Source organism: Bombina bombina, chromosome 7 (assembly GCF_027579735.1).
Source record: "Bombina bombina isolate aBomBom1 chromosome 7, aBomBom1.pri, whole genome shotgun sequence".
Classification (NCBI taxonomy): Eukaryota; Metazoa; Chordata; class Amphibia; order Anura; family Bombinatoridae; genus Bombina; species Bombina bombina.
Genome location: NC_069505.1, coordinates 113,959,515 through 113,979,835, shown reverse-complemented (window position 1 = coordinate 113,979,835; position 20,321 = coordinate 113,959,515). Strand labels below are relative to the sequence as shown.

Below are 20,321 nucleotides of genomic sequence, written 5' to 3'. Positions count from 1 at the left end.
TATTTGGGCCCGGTTTGAAAGAAATTATCGCTGACATTACAGGAGGTAAGGGCCACGCTCTACCTCAAGACAAAGCCAAAGCTAAGGCTAGACAGTCTAATTTTCGTCCCTTTCGGAATTTCAAAGCAGGTGCAGCATCAACTTCCACTGCACCAAAACAGGAAGGAGCTGTTGCTCGTTACAGACAAGGCTGGAAACCTAACCAGTCCTGGAATAAGGGCAAGCAGGCCAGAAAACCTGCTGCTGCCCCTAAGACAGCATGAACCGAGGGCCCCCGATCCGGGACCGGATCTAGTGGGGGGCAGACTCTCTCTCTTCGCCCAGGCTTGGGCAAGAGATGTCCAGGATCCCTGGGCGCTAGAGATCATATCTCAGGGATACCTTCTAGACTTCAAATTATCTCCCCCAAGAGGGAGATTTCATCTGTCAAGGTTGTCAACAAACCAAATAAAGAAAGACGCGTTTCTACGCTGTGTACAAGATCTATTATTAATGAGGAGTGATCCATCCGGTTCCGCGGTCGGAACAAGGACAAGGGTTTTACTCAAACCTGTTTGTGGTTCCCAAAAAAGAGGGAACTTTCAGGCCAATCTTGGATTTAAAGATCCTAAACAAATTCCTAAGAGTTCCATCGTTCAAAATGGAAACTATTCGGACAATCTTACCCATGATCCAAAAGGGTCAGTACATGACCACAGTGGATTTAAAGGATGCTTACCTTCACATACCGATTCACAAAGATCATTACCGGTATCTAAGGTTTGCCTTCTTAGACAGGCATTACCAGTTTGTAGCCCTTCCATTCGGATTGGCTACGGCTCCAAGAATCTTCACAAAGGTTCTGGGTGCCCTTCTAGCGGTTCTGAGACCGCGAGGAATTTCGGTAGCTCCGTACCTAGACGACATTCTGATACAAGCTTCAAGCTTTCAAACTGCCAAGTCTCATACAGAGTTAGTTCTGGCATTTCTAAGGTCGCATGGATGGAAAGTGAACGAAAAGAAGAGTTCTCTCTTGCCTCTCACAAGAGTTCCATTCTTGGGGACTCTTATAGATTCTGTAGAAATGAAGATTTATCTGACAGAAGACAGATTAACAAAGCTTCTAAATACATGCCGTGTCCTTCATTCCATTCAACTCCCGTCAGTAGCTCAATGCATGGAGGTGATCGGCTTAATGGTAGCAGCAATGGACATAGTACCCTTTGCACGCCTACATCTCAGACCGCTGCAATTGTGCATGCTGAGTCAGTGGAATGGGGATTACTCAGATTTGTCCCCCACTCTGAATCTGGATCAAGAGACCAGAAACTCTCTTCTATGGTGGCTTTCTCGACCACATCTGTCCAGGGGGATGCCGTTCAGCAGGCCGGACTGGACAATTGTAACAACAGACGCCAGCCTTCTAGGTTGGGGCGCTGTCTGGAATTCTCTGAAGGCTCAGGGACAATGGAGTCAGGAGGAAAGTCTCCTGCCAATAAACATTCTGGAATTGAGAGCAGTTCTCAATGCCCTTCTAGCTTGGCCCCAGTTAAAGACTCGGGGGTTCATCAGGTTTCAGTCGGACAACATCACGACTGTAGCTTACATCAACCATCAAGGAGGGACAAGAAGCTCCCTAGCAATGATAGAAGTATCAAAGATAATTCGCTGGGCAGAGTCTCACTCTTGCCACCTGTCAGCAATCCACATCCCGGGAGTGGAGAACTGGGAGGCGGATTTCTTGAGTCGCCAGACTCTTCATCCGGGGGAGTGGGAACTTCATCCGGAGGTCTTTGCCCAAATACTTCGACGTTGGGGCAAACCAGAGATAGATCTCATGGCGTCTCGCCAGAACGCCAAACTTCCTCGCTACGGATCCAGATCCAGGGATCCGGGAGCGGTTCTGATAGATGCTTTGACAGCACCTTGGAACTTCAGGATGGCTTATGTGTTTCCACCCTTCCCACTGCTTCCTCGATTGATTGCCAAAATCAAACAGGAGAGAGCATCAGTGATTCTAATAGCGCCTGCATGGCCGCGCAGGACTTGGTATGCAGATCTAGTGGACATGTCATCCTGTCCGCCTTGGTCTCTACCTCTAAGACAGGACCTTCTGATTCAGGGTCCATTCAAACATCAAAGTCTAACTTCTCTGAAGCTGACTGCTTGGAAATTGAACGCTTGATTTTATCAAAACGTGGTTTTTCTGAGTCGGTTATTGATACCCTGATACAGGCTAGGAAGCCTGTTACCAGAAAGATTTACCATAAAATATGGCGTAAATACCTATACTGGTGTGAATCCAAAGATTACTCCTGGAGTAAGGTTAGGATTCCTAGGATATTGTCTTTTCTACAAGAAGGTTTAGAAAAGGGTTTATCGGCTAGCTCATTAAAGGGACAGATCTCAGCTCTGTCCATCTTGTTACACAGGCGTCTGTCAGAAAATTCAGACATCCAGGCCTTTTGTCAGGCTTTAGCTAGGATCAAGCCTGTGTTTAAAACTGTTGCTCCGCCATGGAGTTTAAACTTAGTTCTTAACGTTTTACAGGGTGTTCCGTTTGAACCCCTTCATTCCATTGATATAAAATTGTTATCTTGGAAAGTTCTATTTTTAATGGCTATTTCCTCGGCTCGAAGAGTCTCTGAGTTATCAGCCCTACATTGTGATTCTCCTTATCTGATCTTTCACTCAGACAAGGTAGTTCTGCGTACTAAACCTGGGTTCTTACCTAAGGTTGTATCTAACAGGAATATCAATCAAGAGATTGTTGTTCCATCCTTGTGTCCAAATCCTTCTTCAAAGAAGGAACGTCTTCTACACAATCTGGATGTAGTTCGTGCCCTCAAGTTCTACTTGCAGGCAACTAAAGATTTTCGCCAAACTTCTTCCCTGTTTGTCGTTTATTCTGGACAGAGGAGAGGTCAAAAAGCTTCTGCTACCTCTCTCTCTTTTTGGCTTCGTAGCATAATACGTTTAGCCTATGAGACTGCTGGACAGCAGCCTCCTGAAAGAATTACAGCTCATTCCACTAGAGCTGTGGCTTCCACTTGGGCCTTTAAGAATGAGGCCTCTGTTGAACAGATTTGCAAGGCTGCAACTTGGTCTTCGCTTCATACTTTTTCCAAATTTTACAAATTTGACACTTTTGCTTCTTCGGAGGCTATTTTTGGGAGAAAGGTTCTTCAGGCAGTGGTTCCTTCTGTATAATGAGCCTGCCTATCCCTCCCGTCATCCGTGTACTTTTGCTTTGGTATTGGTATCCCAGAAGTAATGATGACCCGTGGACTGATCACACATAACAGAAGAAAACATAATTTATGCTTACCTGATAAATTCCTTTCTTCTGTTGTGTGATCAGTCCACGGCCCGCCCTGTTTTTTAAGGCAGGTACATATTTTTTAAATTATAATTCAGTTACCACTACACCCTTGGCTTCTCCTTTCTCGTTGGTCTTTGGTCGAATGACTGGAGGTGACGTAGAGGGGAGGAGCTATATAGCAACTCTGCTGGGTGAATCCTCTTGCACTTCCTGTAGGGGAGCAGATAATATCCCAGAAGTAATGATGACCCGTGGACTGATCACACAACAGAAGAAAGGAATTTATCAGGTAAGCATAAATTATGTTTTCTCTCTCTCTCTCTCTCTCTCTCTCTTTGTCCTGCTATTCTAAAACATGGTGAACACCCAAGTCACCCCAAATGGTCATGACCCGATTATCTAAACACATCTCCTGGACTAACCAGACCTTTCCCATAGACCTCCAAGACTGTGGGCCTGGACCACCCAAATTCTTGATAGCAATTGCCATATGTGCTAATTCTCATTTTCTATATAAAATCACTTTTAAAGAATTGTTTATGCTATGGAATCATGGCTTGTTATGTAAAATGGGGCAGTGCTGTTGTTTAATTACACCAGCAGATGCATAATTCTTTTCACAGCAGTAAGGGAGATCTTACTTGTTTCTGACATTACTGATGTAATTATATAAATGCACATGCTGGGGAAGCGGTTATCTCTTAACTATGGTTATGTGCACCTGCCATAACCATCAAAAGATTGAGACTGCAGAAATCACGAGGAGCTTGAGAAGGATATTTGCTTCATTTTTCAAATTCATTTTTGTTCCCATTTAATTCTGCTTCTAAGTTGTTCTAAATACAAGTTTAGAATTTTTCAGAAACCATATTTGGATAAGTCTTAAAATAACAGACACATATAGTTGTGCTTATAAGTTTACATACCCTGGCAGAATTTATGATTTCTTGGCCATTTTTCAGAGAATATGAATGATAACACAGAAACTTGTCTTTCACTCATGGCTAGTGTTTGGCTGAAGCCATTTATTATCAATCAACTGTATTTACTCTTTTTAAATCATAATGACAACAGAAACTACCCAAATGACCCTGATCAAAAGTTTACACACCCTGGTGATTTTGGCCTGATAACATGCACACAAGTTGACACAAAGGGGTTTGAATGGCTGTTAAAGGTAACCATCCTCACCTGTGATCTGTTTGCTTGTAATTAGTGTGTGTGTGTGTATAAAAGGTCAATGAGTTTCTGGACTCCTGACAGACCCTTATATCTTTCATCCAATGCTGCACTGACGTTTCTGGATTCTGAGTCATGGGGAAAGCAAAAGAATTGTCAAAGGATCTGCGGGAAAAGGTAGTTGAACTGTATAAAACAGGAAAGGGAAATAAAAAGATATCCAAGGAATTGAGAATGCCAATCAACAGTGTTCAAACTCTAATCAAGAAGTGGAAAATGAGGGGTTCTGTTGAAACCAAACCACGGTCAGGTAGACCAACTAAAATTTCAGCCACAACTGCCAGGAAAATTGTTCGTGATGCAAAGAAAAACCCACAAATAACTTCAGGTGAAATACAGGACTCTCTGAAAACATGTGGTGTGGCTGTTTCAAGATGCACAATAAGGAGGCACTTGAAGAAAGATGGGCTGCATGGTCGAGTCACCATGAGGAAAGAAATTACTACCCAATGCCACAAAGTAACCCACTTACAATACGCCAAACAGCACGGAGACAAGCCTCAAACCTTCTGGCACTAAGTCATTTGGAGTGATGAGACCAAAATTGAGCTTTTTGGCCACAACCATAAACACTACTTTTAGAGAGGAGGCAACAAGGCCTATGATGAAAGGTAATTACAAAACAAGAGTTGTGTACTGGCGCTAAAAGCTAGGGAAAAAGGATAAAGCTATATAGATGGTTAGGTATCTACTCAGGCTAGTACAGCTTAGGATTCTACTATCATTATAGGGTTTGTGTTCTTCATATTCTCTGAAAAATTACCAAGAAATCATACATTCTGCCAGGATACGTAAACTTATGAGCACAACTGTACATTTGAAAGATCAACAGAAAAGTATATTTTGCATAAGTTAGTTATGGTAAACTTTCCCCTTCTTTAAAATCAGATCTGGAATGTTAGTGATGTTTTAGATGGAATTTTATTCATCAGTTGTAATAAAGATGTGCTATAACTTACTTTTTAGTATAGAAATTAAATTCAAATTCCCTGCGCTCCACCGCTCGCTTCAAAAGTAAATTTTTTTTGTGAGCGAACAGTTTGAATTGTCCAATAAGCACTCTCCCCATACGGAACTTTGTTGTAGCTAGAGCAGCACTTATTGGAGAAAAAATCAAATCATTAGCTCACGGAAAAATTGACTTTTGAAGTGGGCGGTGGAGTGAGGGAAATTTGAATTTCATATCTATATTTAAAAAGGAAGTTTTATAGCCCATCTTCATTACATCTGATTAATGAACCTCCATCTAAAATATCACTAACATTCCAGATCTTATTTTATGAAAGGGAGAGTTTACTTTAAGTAACACCCACAGTGTTTTATTAAGTACAGGACATCCATTAAACAAACAACAAAGCACTGTAATACAATGTATCTCTCTTTCTCGTTGTCACTTTCTCGCTCTCGCGCTCTCTCTATCGTGCTCTCTCTCTCGCTCTCTATCGTGCTCTCTCTCTCGCTCCCTATCGTGCTCTCTCTCTCTCTCGCTCTCTATCGTGCTCTCTCTCTCTCTCTCTCTATCGTGTACTCTTGCTCGCTCTCTATCGTGCTCTCTCTCTCTCGCCTCTTTTTTTCCCGCTTGCTTTCTTTTGCTCTCTTGCTTTCTTTTGCTCTCTCTCGTGTTCTTTTTTCTCTTCTCACTTTGTCACCTTCTCACTCCTCTCTCGTGTTTGTAGCTGAACACAGCCAATGATGAAAGGCATATGTGAGTAGGCATCAATCACCAGTCATCTGCTGTTCTGAAACAGAACCGCATTGCTGCAATGGAGCTGACTTTTTATCTTTGGGCTTCACCCCTTTACATGGGTTAAAATGCTTTTACCCAAAAGAGCATTTCCTTATTGCACTTGTATGTCCTTTTCCTACATATAGTTATAGTATTGCACTAAGCTCCTGCTATGCCATGCCTGATAAGGACAAAAGCCAGTTATTGTTGCATATGTACGTATTCTCACAAGCCGTATCTCTCTAAGTAGCGCTGATACATTGTCCTGGGCTGCGTGATTTTTTTAACAATGCAGATGTTAAATCTGACTAAATAGATCATTATATTGTTTACAGTACAAATTGGGCTTTGTTCATTTAACCAATGATTTACCTGATTGATTGGTTCGTTTTCTTCTATAAAGGTAAGACGAGTCCACGGATTCATCCTTTACTTGTGGGATATTATCCTTCCCTACAGGAAGTGGCAAAGAGCACCACAGCAGAGCTGTCTATATAGCTCCTCCCTTAGCTCCACCCCCAGTCATTCTCTTTGCCTACTCTAAGGACTAGGAAGGGTAAAGTGAAAGAGGTGATAAAATATTAATCAAGAAATTGTTGTTCCTTCTCTGTGTCCTAATCCTTCCTCTAAGAAGGAGCGTCTATTGCACAACTTGGACGTGGTTCGTGCTTTCAAGTTTTACTTGCAAGCGACCAAAGATTTCCGTCAAACATCTTCTTTGTTTGTTGTCTATTCTGGAAAACGTAGAGGTCAAAAAGCTACGGCTACCTCTCTTGCCTTTTGGCTGAAAAGCATCATCCGTTTGGCATACGAGACTGCTGGACAGCAGCCTCCTGAAAGAATTACAGCTCACTCTACTAGAGCGGTGGCTTCCACATGGGCTTTTAAAAATGATGCTTCTGTGGAACCGATTTGTAAGGCTGCGACAAATTGTGACAATTGTGACAAATTTGATACCTTTGTTTCTTCGGAGGCTGTTTTTGGGAGAAAAGTTCTTCAAGCAGTGGTGCCTTCTGTTTAACCATCTGTCTTGTCCCTCCCGTTCATCCGTGTCCTGTAGCTTTGGTATTGTATCCCACAAGTAAAGGATGAATCCGTGGACTCGTCTTACCTTTATAGAAGAAAACTAAATTTATGCTTACCTGATAAATTGATTTCTTCTATGGTAAGACGAGTCCACGGCCCACCCTGTCATTTTAAGACAGATTATATTTTTTTGATTTAAACTCAGTCACCTCTGCACCTTGTAGTTTCTCCTTTTTCTTCCTGTACCTTCGGTCAAATGGCTGGGGGGTGGAGCTAAGGGAGGAGCTATATAGACAGCTTTGCTGTGGTGCTCTTTGCCACTTCCTGTAGGGAAGGATAATATCCCACAAGTAAAGGATGAATCCGTGGACTCGTCTTACCATAGAAGAAATCAATTTATCAGGTAAGCATAAATTTAGTTTTTTCCCCCCACATGTGGCGTTAGCTATTTTGATTGTTCCTTTATATTATGCACATTTTTCCTGAGACACCAGCATTTTTAATATAAAACAGAGATTATTCATTTTTTTTGTGCCAGAGTTGTAACCAAGCCAACATAACTCATTCTGTAAACACCAGATCAGAGTTTTTTCTATATTTCTATTTTTCTTTTTATAGTAACATACGTTGCTTAACTAACAAACAAACAAAAAAGCATGTTACCATGGGGGGGAAGGACACGCTTTTCAGTATAATACATTGAGTGCATAGCCACCTTGATAGATAACCTGTATTACCGTTTCTAAGATTCATGGTAAATGCCCAAATAACACCTATGCTTGTAAAATCCATCTCAATGTATTCTGCAACCACAGGATCATTTGAAAAGTATTGAAACATGATTAGGTTCATGTGGGAGAGAGGCTGGGATGTGATTGGGCCTGTGTGGGAGAGAGGCTGGGATGTGATTGGGCCCGTGTGGGAGAGAGGCTGGGATGTGATTGGGCCCGTGTGGGAGAGAGGCTGGGATGTGATTGGGCCCATGTGGGAGAGAGGCTGGGATGTGATTGGGCCCGTGGGGGAGAGAGGCTGGGATGTGATTGGGCCATGTGGGAGAGAGGCTGGGATGTGATTGGGCCATGTGGGAGAGAGGCTAGGAAGTGATTGGACCTGTGTGGAAGAGAGACTGCGTTTTTGTTATTTTTATTTTCTCTTATAGGGGCTTGAGAAAGGTACAACTCTTGTTCTTTCCTTTTGCAATATGTCATACGTAAATGTCCAACAATATTTCCGTAAAGAAAAATTTCTTAATGTGTGTGGCCTAATTTTAACAGCATTCTATAGTAATCTATTCAGTTGTTAGGTCTATATCCTTTCTATATCTTTTTTTCATCCACGTTGTGTGCATTTAGAAATCATGCCTTTACATTATGTTACATGATTATTCTGTTTTATACGTTATGTAGATCAGTGTTTCTCAACCACGGCGCTCAAGTACCCCTAACAGGCCAGGTTTTTTATTATAGCCAGTGCACAGATGAAGTAATCAGCTGATCAGTAACACCATGGGTACTAACCGGCTATTACCCATTAGCTGATCACTTCACCTGTGCACTGGTTCAGCTGTAATGAAAATCTGGTCTGTTGATGTAGAGCTTATATTCCTTCAATCTTGCCTGTTAATATATTATATATATATATATATATATATATATATATATATATATATATATATATATATATATATATATATATATATATATATATATATATATATATATATATATACTGTGTGTGACTGTGTATATATTGAATATATAGAAAGTCTGGCACTCTTGCAAGCACACAGCTAGCTAGATTAAAGGGATAGGAGAGTCAAAATTATACTTGCACGATCCAGATAGAGCATGTCATTTTAAGACACTTTTAAATTCAATATGCACACATCCTACACTAGTGGGAACTAGTTGCTGATTGGTGCCTGCACACATTTGTCTCTTGTGATTGGCTAACTAGATGTGTTCAGCTAGCTCCCATTAGTGCAATGCTGCTCCTTCAGCAAAGGATAACAAGAGAATTAAGTAAATGTAATAATAGAAGTAAATTGGAAAGTTGTTTAAAACTCTGTTCTATCCAAATCATAAATGAGAAATTTTAGGTTTCCTGTCCCTTTAAAAGCAAAATGGAAACGTTAGTTACCGCATTTGGCCAAATGGTTATAGGCCCAGGACCACATCAAGGTCTTTTCCTACAGCCACACAATGCAGCTTTCAACCAAACACACTGATATATGAACAAGAGTGGCACCGGCCCTTTGGAATTTCCCAAGACCCATACAAAACACAGAATTGGACTGCACTCTCAAACTGGACTGGGTACACATCCCATGACCCTGCAAAACTCACATCCCTGTGTGCTCACCAGCACTTAGACAGCTGAGGGACTCAGGCAGTTAACCCCAGGCAAGCCTGGGTGCACAGCTCAAAGGAAAAATAGTGCAGTTGTCTGTGAGTACTGGTGAGCACCCAGGGCTGTGAGTTTTGCAGGGTCATTGTATGTGTACCCAGTCCAGTTTGAGAGTGCAGTGTGTGTGCTTTTTCTTTTAAGCACTAAATGGCTGTTAAGCCTGATGTAAGAAATGTAAATCATGTGATTGTTCATGCAATGATGTGATCACGTCGGGGGGGGGGACTATGACGCTAGGCACGCCCTCCAGCCCACGATCCCATTCAGGAAGCGCCTTTGGCTTTAGTATAGATAAAAGGCTATGTCGTTCTATGCCGTCCTAATGGCTTTAAAGCAGTGTTTTTTAACCAGTGTGTCGTGAGAGATCCTCAGGTGTGCCACGGCAGACTGACAACAGTGTGACATATTTTTTAAACTTTGCTTGTTTTTTACTCCCAGTGCAGGGGTAGTTTGTAGGAGGCATGGCATAACAGCACAATACATACATTATGTGTGTGTTTGGGTGTATGTGTATATATATATGCTGTATTAGGCTACAATGTGTGATTTTTTTAAAATTGCGGTTAGGACGGCATAGAACGTCATAAGGTCGTAAAGGGATTAATCTACTTCTTTGACCATGTTCTGTTTTTATGTTTCTGTTTTTCTCAGTACCTGTATACTGGGTTATATCAAATGTGTGAAATATATTTAAATTGTTTTTGTGATGTAATGATTTTTTTTTTACAGTTTACCAGTACTAAGTATGAAGATGGTTAGTAGGTGACTGTCAGTCTATTCTGACCACAGGGTTTTTTTGTCACACGGTTTGTCCCTAATTGTCCTCAAAGCCATCTCTCAGGTAAGTCCTTTTATATTTGTGCAGTAATGTCGTTTTGTTTCCACCCTGCTCAGTCTGAAACTTTTTGTTGTAAAATTGTATCTATCCAAATCACGAAGACTTAATTGTACCAAGTTTATGCAGATTATCAAATGCACCTACTTCTCTTGATAACTTTTGTTGATACTAAAGACAACATTTATGATGCCTCCCACATGCAATGCTGCATCACGTGTTGAAATATAAAGGGATATGAAACCCAAAATGTTTTCTTTCATGATTCAGACAGAGCATGTGATTTTGAACAACTTTATTATTTTCTTCTATTATTATTTTTTCTTCTTCGTTCTCTTGGTATCTTTTGTTGAAATGCAGGGACGTAATGCTTAGGAGCCGGACAATTTTTGGAGCACTATATGGCAGCGGTTTTGCAAGACCTTACAAGAGCACTAGAGGGCAGCACTATTTCCTGTCAAGTAGTGCTCCAGATGCCTACGTAGGTATCTCTTTAGCACAGAATATCATGAGAAGGAAGCACATTTGTTTTGTGTCATTTGTACTGCAAGTCTCTCTTATGGTGTTTGCCTGTTGTCTGTGTAATAAGTTATGTATTTACACTGCTGATATCTTGTCTTTATCTATGTGAGGTTCAAACCTTGTCAATAACCCCAGCTTCCCCTAAATTCTATTGTTTGTTATTTTTACTTATCTCCCCCTGAATCACACTTTCCCAATTGGCCTTTTGACTGTCTTTGATCATGTCACTACCTAATTTATTGCTATCAGCTCTGGCCTATAAATGTAACACTGCTAAGGGGAAGCAATGCAGGCTTAGATAGCAGTATTGTAAGATCATCTGTGAGGCACAAAGAATTATACAAGGATTGGACAAGGGATAAGGCGAGTTCTGTTGTAATACTGTATTTTACCCACTGTTTGACTATTTTGTAAAAATGCCCAATATCTTTATATTCATCTTTGCCACCTTTTCCCTCTTTAACAAACTACGTTACTCTATTACTTCTTCCCCCTCACCATCTGCACTGTTCATTAGCCCATCTCTTTTAACCTCACCTTGCTTTTGTATTCATGAACGTCACACATTCCTAAAGACTCTCTCTCCCCCTTGCACCTCATCACAAAACATTACTGCAAATCTGCATCTCATGTCACGCTCCCTCTTGCTCATACTAGCTGCTGGTGACATCTCCCCTAATCCTGGTCCCCCACAACTTCCTTGCCCTGCACACCCACGTGTGCCCTTCAATAAGCTTTAAAAATAAAACTCTGGTAACCTTAATCTTATTCCTCTTGCATCTAAAGCCACCAACTCCTTCACTTGTGCACTATGGAACTCTCGCTCTGTTTTGCAACAAGCTAACTTCTATCCATGACCTCTTTATCTCAAACTCTCTCAATCTTCTGGCTCTCACAGAAACCTAACTCTCTCCTTCAGACACAGCTTCCTCTGCCGCACTGTCACATGGGGAGGGGGTCCTAGGTCTGATAATAGACAAGGAGGTGGTGTTGTCATTTTACTTTCCTCTCATTGCACCTTTCAACAAATACAGCCTTTCTCTTCCCTCACATTTTCTTTATTCAAAACACACATGATTCGCTTATTCTCTCAACTCTCTATACGTGTTGCAGTCATATGGCTCCTGGCTCCTCAACTCTATTTCTAGATCACTTTACCGCCTGGCTACCTTATTTCCTTTCCTGAGATACCCCTGCCCTCATTCTTGGAGACTTCAACCTCCCTGTTGATAATCCCACTGCCTCCTCTGTAAAACAGCTTCTGCAACTCACTTCCTCTTTCGGCCTGTCACAATGGACTGACTCCCACTCACAAAGATGGTCACTCCCTTGATCTGATTTTCAGCTATCGATGCACTATTTCAAACTTCACAAACTCCCCTTTTCCTCTTTCTGACCATCACCTCTTCACTTGTAACATCACTTCCCTCCCTACAACTATCCCACATTCTATTCCTCACACCAAACTTCACAGAAGAATCAAGTCATTAGATCAGCAACAGCTCGCTAGCTCTCTCAAACCTCTCCTCTCGTTTATCCCCTCCTTTTCCTGCCCTGATGAATCTATCTGCCACTACAACTCCACCCTTACATCGGTCCTTGACATTTCCCACCTACCATAGCTCGGAAATCATACACTCATCCTCAGCCCTGGCATAAACTTCTGACACAGTACCTACGCAGATGTTCCCGTACTGCTGAGTGACACTAGAGGAAATCTCAGAGTTCAGTTGATTTTTTTTACTATAAGTTCATCTTGAACTCTTACTATTCTGCCCTTAATCTATATAAACAACATTACTTCTCTACTCTTATCTGTACTCTTACTTCAAACCCAAAACATATGTTCTCCACATTTAATACTCTTCTCAGCCCACCTCCCACTACATCTTCTCTCTCAGCTCAAGATTTTGCCAGCTACTTCAACAACAAAATCGACTCCATCAGAAATGAAATCTGCTCTCAACATACTACCGGTCCCTCCCCCAAAAGCTCACAATCATCCAAAACCCACATAGCCAAAAATGTAGCTCTTTTGCCCCTGTTACAGAGGAAGAAGTTTCTGCCCTTATACTATCCTCTCACCTCACTACCTGTCCCCTCGACCCCATCCCCTCACAGCTACTCCCCCTATACTCACACACATCTTCAATCTCTCCCTCAGCACTGGTATATTTCCCTCATCTCTTAAACATGCACTGGTCACACCTGTCCTCAAAAAAAACCTTCTCTCGATCCAACCTCCGCCCTATTTCCCTACTCCATCTTGCTTCAAAGCTTCTTGAAAAGCTAGTATATGCACGTCTATCCCATTTCCTTTACAATCCATAATGAACGCCTCTGCCAGGCTAATCTTCCTTACACGTCGCTCTTCATCTGCTGCACCTCTCTGCCAATCCCTTCACTGGCTTCCTCTTGCCCCAGGATTAAACACATAATTCTCACTCTGACACACAAAGCCCTCAACTGCACTGCTCCCCCTTACATCTCAAGCCTTGTCTCCAGATACTCTCCCTCCCGTCCCCTTCGCTCCGCTCATGATCTCCTACTCTTTTCCTCTCTTGTTACCTCCTCAAATTCCATTTTCAAAGCTTTTCCAGACTGGCTCCCATCTTATGGAACTCTCTGCCTCGCTCCACAAGACTGTCCCCCTAGTTTTGAAAGCTTCAATCGCTCCCTGAACTCTACTATTCAGGGACGCATACAACCTACACTAACTTTTCTGTCTCCACTGCTATCCCCTTAAACCCCATAGCATGTAAGCTTATGAGTCAAGCTGTTTGTAGTTCACATTCATAAGAGCCGACTACAACAGTGCAACTCTACCCACTTGACCCCTGTAAATGTTATTTTGTATACCACCTGTCATAGCGCTGCAGAATCTGTTGGCGCTCTACAAATACCTGATGATGATGATGATGATGATAATAAAAAAAGAAAAAAAAGAAATTGATAATAGAAGTAAATTGGAAACTATTTTTTAATCACAAGACAATGTTTGGGTTCCATATTCCTTTAACAAGAGCTTTGTTGTGCAATGCTGTCCCTATGTTCTCGCACAACCAATTGCACAATACCAGGGTATGCCAGTCACCCCAAACAAGTGTTGGGATGATTGATCTCACCATCTTTGAGGCGGTGGATAGGCAAAAGAACCAGTTTCTGCTTCTTAAATTTGTGGCTCTGCATAGCCCCAAGAGCTGTGAATGCCGCTTAATACATTTTCCCCCTTAGTTCCTTCCTTCCTATGATGGCATATTGAGATATTTTAAGAAATGTACTCGTAAGCACTATATTTATAACAGACTAATATTGCAAACACAGATACTCCCAAACCTACCTTAGTATGTTCTCATAGAAAGGAACTAAGCTTAAAGGGACACTGAACCCAAATTTTTTTTTTTTGTGATTCAGATAGAGAATTTAATTTTAAGCAACTTTCTAATTTACTCCTATTATCAATTTTTCTTTGTTAACTTGCTATTTTTATTTGAAAAAGAAGGCATCTTATTTTTTGGTTCAGAACTTGGGGCAGCACTTTTTTATTGGTGGATTAATTTATCCACCAATCAGCAAGAACAACCCTGGTTGTTCACCAAAAATGGGCCGGAATCTAAACTTATATTCTTGCATTTCAAATAAAGATACCAAGAGAATGAAGAAAATTTGATTATAGGAGTAAATTAGAAAGTTGCTTAAAATGTCGTGCTCTATCTGAATCACTAAAGAAAAAAATTTGGGTTCACTGTCCCTTTAAGCCAATGATACCAAGAGAAACTGGTACATTTGATTACAGAAGAAGAATGGAACATGTTTTTTTTATTTATTTTTTCTGAAATGTACTCTTTCTGCATTATGACAATTTAATGTTGACTTCCACGTCCTTTTTAATGTAGTTTAGTTATATATTAAGGCAATAGGCATTCTATATCTGTTTGCATAGGTCATATCTGACCTTGGGAGAGAGACCATTTAAAACCAGACTGAATTTCCGTTATAAAAGTGGTGTTGATTTTGTAATCTGAACAAGATAGCTACTTCTTATTGAGTTTTATTTATTTTTTTATAGAACACTTATTGACTTCTAGTTATTTCTGTTCTGTCATTAAATATTCCTACTGTTTATTTATAGATGATCCAATGGCTGACCAAAGAATGGATATTACTTCTACAATTAGTGATTTTATGTCACCGGGTCCAACTGACCTCATATCTAGCTCACTTGGCACAGGGGCAATGGAGTGTAATAGGAAAAGAAAAGGAAGTTTAAATGATTATCCGTAAGTGAAGTCATTATTTTAAATTAATCAAATGAATTGCCTTAACTTCTTTGTGTGCATATTATGTTTTTCAGTTCTTAGATATTTCACATTTTAATAGACTCTAGTGTGTGTGCGTATGCATGTATGCATATGTATGTTTGTGCGCGTATGCATGTATATGTATTTATGTGTGCACATGCATGTGTATGTATTTGTGTGCGCATGTATGTACTGTATATGCATGTATGTATGTATGTGTATATTTAACTTGGCTTTATAGTATTGGAATCTTGAGTAGTTACTTAAAACTATTGCATCTATGACAAATGTCTTTCAGCATTATAGTACCTAATCTTGAAAACGACTTTTCCCAAGTGTTCGAGTAAATTTACCTGTATCTTGCACTGATCATTGTCAGTTGTAAGGTTTTCACCACACTCCCTTATTTCTGTCTCCTGCTTTATGTTTTTGAGATTGGCATATTTGCAGGCAGAATGCCATGGGGGGAAATCTTGTGCAAACCAAGATTTAGCTGTGCATGACCACAATGGAAACGTAGCATTTGACAATATCTGGGTTAAAAAGGGTCAAAAAATTTTGTTTTATGGTTGGTTGGGTTAAGCCTTTGGTTGCTAAATAAGCCAGAATTGTCCCAACATCTAAGAGGTTAATAATGGGAGATTACACCCCCCCCCCCCCACACACACACACACTGCTTCAATTTGCTTGCAAGAAGACCATGTTTAATTACGCCTGTTGTGCTCAAGCCGGTATAACCATAAACATAACCAGGTACCAGCACTCACTGACTTGAGCTGCGCATCAGGCTTAACCGATTTAGTATAGGTGTCTCCACATTTAGTGATAGAATTTGTGATTTAAATGCTAAACAAAATACGTATAATGTGTTTTTTGTTTTTTTTGTTTTCTATTTCAGTATTGATGGCTTTTCTTTTGAGTAAGTACCTTTTCTATGATTTACGTGTTCTTCATATCCTTGTCTTAAACTTATAATTATAGTCGGCTTGTGTATTTTTAATGAGTTTTTTTTTTTTTTTTTTTTTTTATTAAAATGAATGTATATGGAATATTTTTCAAAGAAAGACTAGTGATTTATATATTTGGCTTATTTTTTTATAGAACACAGGTTCACAACTTAAGCATACAAAAAAACAGCCTGTGAGTTTAATTACATTAAATTAGCTACTGATTATGGTAGCAGTGCACAGCATTTGTATATTTACACTTTTTGAGTCACCAGCAAATACTGAGCATGTGCAAGAATTCATAGAATATACATATAGGGGTCTGTGATTGGCTGATGGCTGTCACATGATACAGGAGTAGTGGAAATAGACATAACCATAAATTTGTCACAAAAAGTGCTATTGCATTGTCTTTTTATCATGCATTTGTTGATTATGCATATCTACTGAATTTACTTCTACTTTCATAGAAAAATCATTAAATGTAACTTAGCAGATTGTTATTACCACCTTAAAGGTACATGAAACCATTTATTTTTCTAATGATTCAGATAGAGCATACTATTAAAAAATAAATAAAATAAAAAAATCGGTTTTGTTCTTTTTGTATTCTTTGTTAAAGAGCATACCTAGTTAGGCTGGTAGTTTGCAAGTGTCTGGAGCACTTTGTTGGTGATGCCATATAGTGCTCTCACAAATGTATTACATTGTTAGTAGCATTGCAAAACTACTACCATATACAAACGGTGTTTTATAGGTTTGTGCACCTTTTTTAAATCTGAGACCTAGATTTGGAGTTTGGCGTTAGCCGTGAAAACCAGCGTTAGAGGCTCCTAACGCTGGTTTTAGGCTACCGCCGGTATTTGGAGTCACTCAAAATAGGGTCTAACGCTCACTTTTCAGCCGCGACTTTTCCATACCGCAGATCCCCTTACGTCAATTGCGTATCCTATCTTTTCAATGGGATTTTTCTAACTCCAGTATTTAGAGTCGTTTCTGAAGTGAGCGTTAGACATCTAACGACAAAACTCCAGCCGCAGGAAAAAAGTCAGTAGTTAAAAGCTTTCTGGGCTAACGCCGGTTTATAAAGCTCTTAACTATTGTGCTCTAAAGTACACTAACACCCATAAACTACCTATGCACCCCTAAACCGAGGTCCCCCCACATCGCCGACACTCGAATAAATTTTTTTAACCCCTAATCTGCCGACCGCCACCTACGTTATCCTTATGTACCCCTAATCTGCTCCCCCTAACACCGCCGACCCCTATATTATATTTATTAACCCCTAATCTGCCCCCCCACAACGTCGCCTCCACCTACCTACACTTATTAACCCCTAATCTGCCGAGCGGACCGCACCGCTACTATAATAAAGTTATTAAACCCTAATCCGCCTCACTAACCCTATAATAAATAGTATTAACCCCTAATCTGCCCTCCCTAACATCGCCGACACCTAACTTCAATTATTAATCCCTAATCTGCCGACCGGAGCTCACCGCTATTCTAATAAATGGATTAACCCCTAAAGCTAAGTCTAACCCTAACACTAACACCCCCCTAAGTTAAATATAATTTACATCTAACGAACTTAATTAACTCTTATTAAATAAATTATTCCTATTTAAAGATAAATACTTACCTGTAAAATAAACACTAATATAGCTACAATATAAATTATAATTACATTGTAGCTATTTTAGGATTAATATTTATTTTGCAGGTAACTTTGTATTTATTTTAACCAGGTACAATAGCTATTAAATAGTTAAGAACTATTTAATAGCTAAAATAGTTAAAATAATTACAAAATTACCTGTAAAATAAATACTAACCTAAGTTACAATTAAACCTAACACTACACTATCAATAAATTAATTAAATAAACTACCTACAATTACCTACAATTAAACCTAACACTACACTATCAATACATTAATTAAATTCAATATCTACAAATAACTACAATTAAATAAACTAGCTAAAGTACAAAAAATAAAAAAGAACTAAGTTACAAAAAATAAAAAAATATTTACAAACATAAGAAAAATATTACAACAATTTTAAACTAATTACACCTACTCTAAGCCCCCTAATAAAACAACAAAGCCCCCCAAAATAAAAAATTCCCTACCCTATTCTAAATTAATAAAGTTAAAAGCTCTTTTACCTTACCAGCCCTGAACAGGGCCCTTTGCGGGGCATGCCCCAAGAAGTTCAGCTCTTTTGCCTGTAAAAAAAAAACATACAATACCCCCCCCCCCCAACATTACAACCCACCACCCACATACCCCTAATCTAACCCAAACCCCCCTTAAATAAACCTAACACTAAGCCCCTGAAGATCATCCTACCTTGTCTTCACCTCACCAGGTATCACCGATCCGTCCTGGCTCCAAAATCTTCATCCAACCCAAGCGGGGGTTGGCGATCCATCATCCGGTGGCTGAAGAGGTCCAGAAGAGGCTCCAAAGTCTTCATCCTATCCGGGAAGAAGAGGCGATCCGGACCGGCAACCATCTTGATCCAAGCGGCATCTTCTATCTTCATCCGATGACGACCGGCTCCATCCTGAAGACCTCCACCGCGGACCCATCTTCTTCCGGCGACGTCCAACTGCAGAATGACGGTTCCTTTAAGGGACGTCATCCAAGATGGCGTCCCTCGAATTCCGATTGGCTGATAGGATTCTATCAGCCAATCGGAATTAAGGTAGGAATATTCTGATTGGCTGATGGAATCAGCCAATCAGAATCAAGTTCAATCCGATTGGCTGATCCAATCAGCCAATCAGATTGAGCTCGCATTCTATTGGCTGTTCCGATCAGCCAATAGAATGCGAGCTCAATCTGATTGGCTGATTGGATCAGCCAATCGGATTGAACTTGATTCTGATTGGCTGATTCCATCAGCCAATCAGAATATTCCTACCTTAATTCCGATTGGCTGATAGAATCCTATCAGCCAATCGGAATTCGAGGGATGCCATCTTGGATGACCTCCCTTAAAGGAACCGTCATTCTGCAGTTGGACGTCGCCGGAAGAAGATGGGTCCGCGGTGGAGGTCTTCAGGATGGAGCCGGTCGTCATTGGATGAAGATAGAAGATGCCGCTTGGATCAAGATGGTTGCCGGTCCGGATCGCCTCTTCTTCCCGGATAGGATGAAGACTTTGGAGCCTCTTCTGGACCTCTTCAGCCACCGGATGATGGATCGCCAACCCCCGCTTGGGTTGGATGAAGATTTTGGAGCCAGGACGGATCGGTGATACCTGGTGAGGTGAAGACAAGGTAGGATGATCTTCAGGGGCTTAGTGTTAGGTTTATTTAAGGGGGGTTTGGGTTAGATTAGGGGTATGTGGGTGGTGGGTTGTAATGTTGGGGGGGGGGGTATTGTATGTTTTTTTTTACAGGCAAAAGAGCTGAACTTCTTGGGGCATGCCCCGCAAAGGGCCCTGTTCAGGGCTGGTAAGGTAAAAGAGCTTTTAACTTTATTAATTTAGAATAGGGTAGGGCATTTTTTATTTTGGGGGGCTTTGTTGTTTTATTAGGGGGCTTAGAGTAGGTGTAATTAGTTTAAAATTGTTGTAATATTTTTCTTATGTTTGTAAATATTTTTTTATTTTTTGTAACTTAGTTCTTTTTTATTTTTTGTACTTTAGCTAGTTTATTTAATTGTAGTTATTTGTAGATATTGAATTTAATTAATGTATTGATAGTGTATGGTTAGGTTTAATTGTAGGTAATTGTAGGTAGTTTATTTAATTAATTTATTGATAGTGTAGTGTTAGGTTTAATTCTAACTTAGGTTAGTATTTATTTTACAGGTAATTTTGTAGTTATTTTAACTATTTTAGCTATTAAATAGTTCTTAACTATTTAATAGCTATTGTACCTGGTTAAAATAAATACAAAGTTACCTGTAAAATAAATATTAATCCTAAAATAGCTACAATGTAATTATAATTTATATTGTAGCTATATTAGTGTTTATTTTACAGGTAAGTATTTATCTTT

At 40.1% G+C, this 20,321-nt stretch overlaps 1 protein-coding gene across 1 annotated transcript in view; it reads left to right on the top strand.

Moving 5' to 3' along the window:
- BMAL1 (basic helix-loop-helix ARNT like 1) overlaps window positions 1-20,321 on the top strand; it is a 274,533-nt gene that overhangs the window by 114,920 nt on the left and 139,292 nt on the right. Inside the window, exons 2-4 of the mRNA XM_053720246.1 lie at window positions 10,428-10,539; window positions 15,188-15,335; window positions 16,255-16,275. Coding sequence (XP_053576221.1) covers window positions 15,196-15,335; window positions 16,255-16,275 — 161 coding nt within the window. The 5' untranslated portion in view covers window positions 10,428-10,539; window positions 15,188-15,195. The remainder of the gene's footprint in view (window positions 1-10,427; window positions 10,540-15,187; window positions 15,336-16,254; window positions 16,276-20,321) is intronic.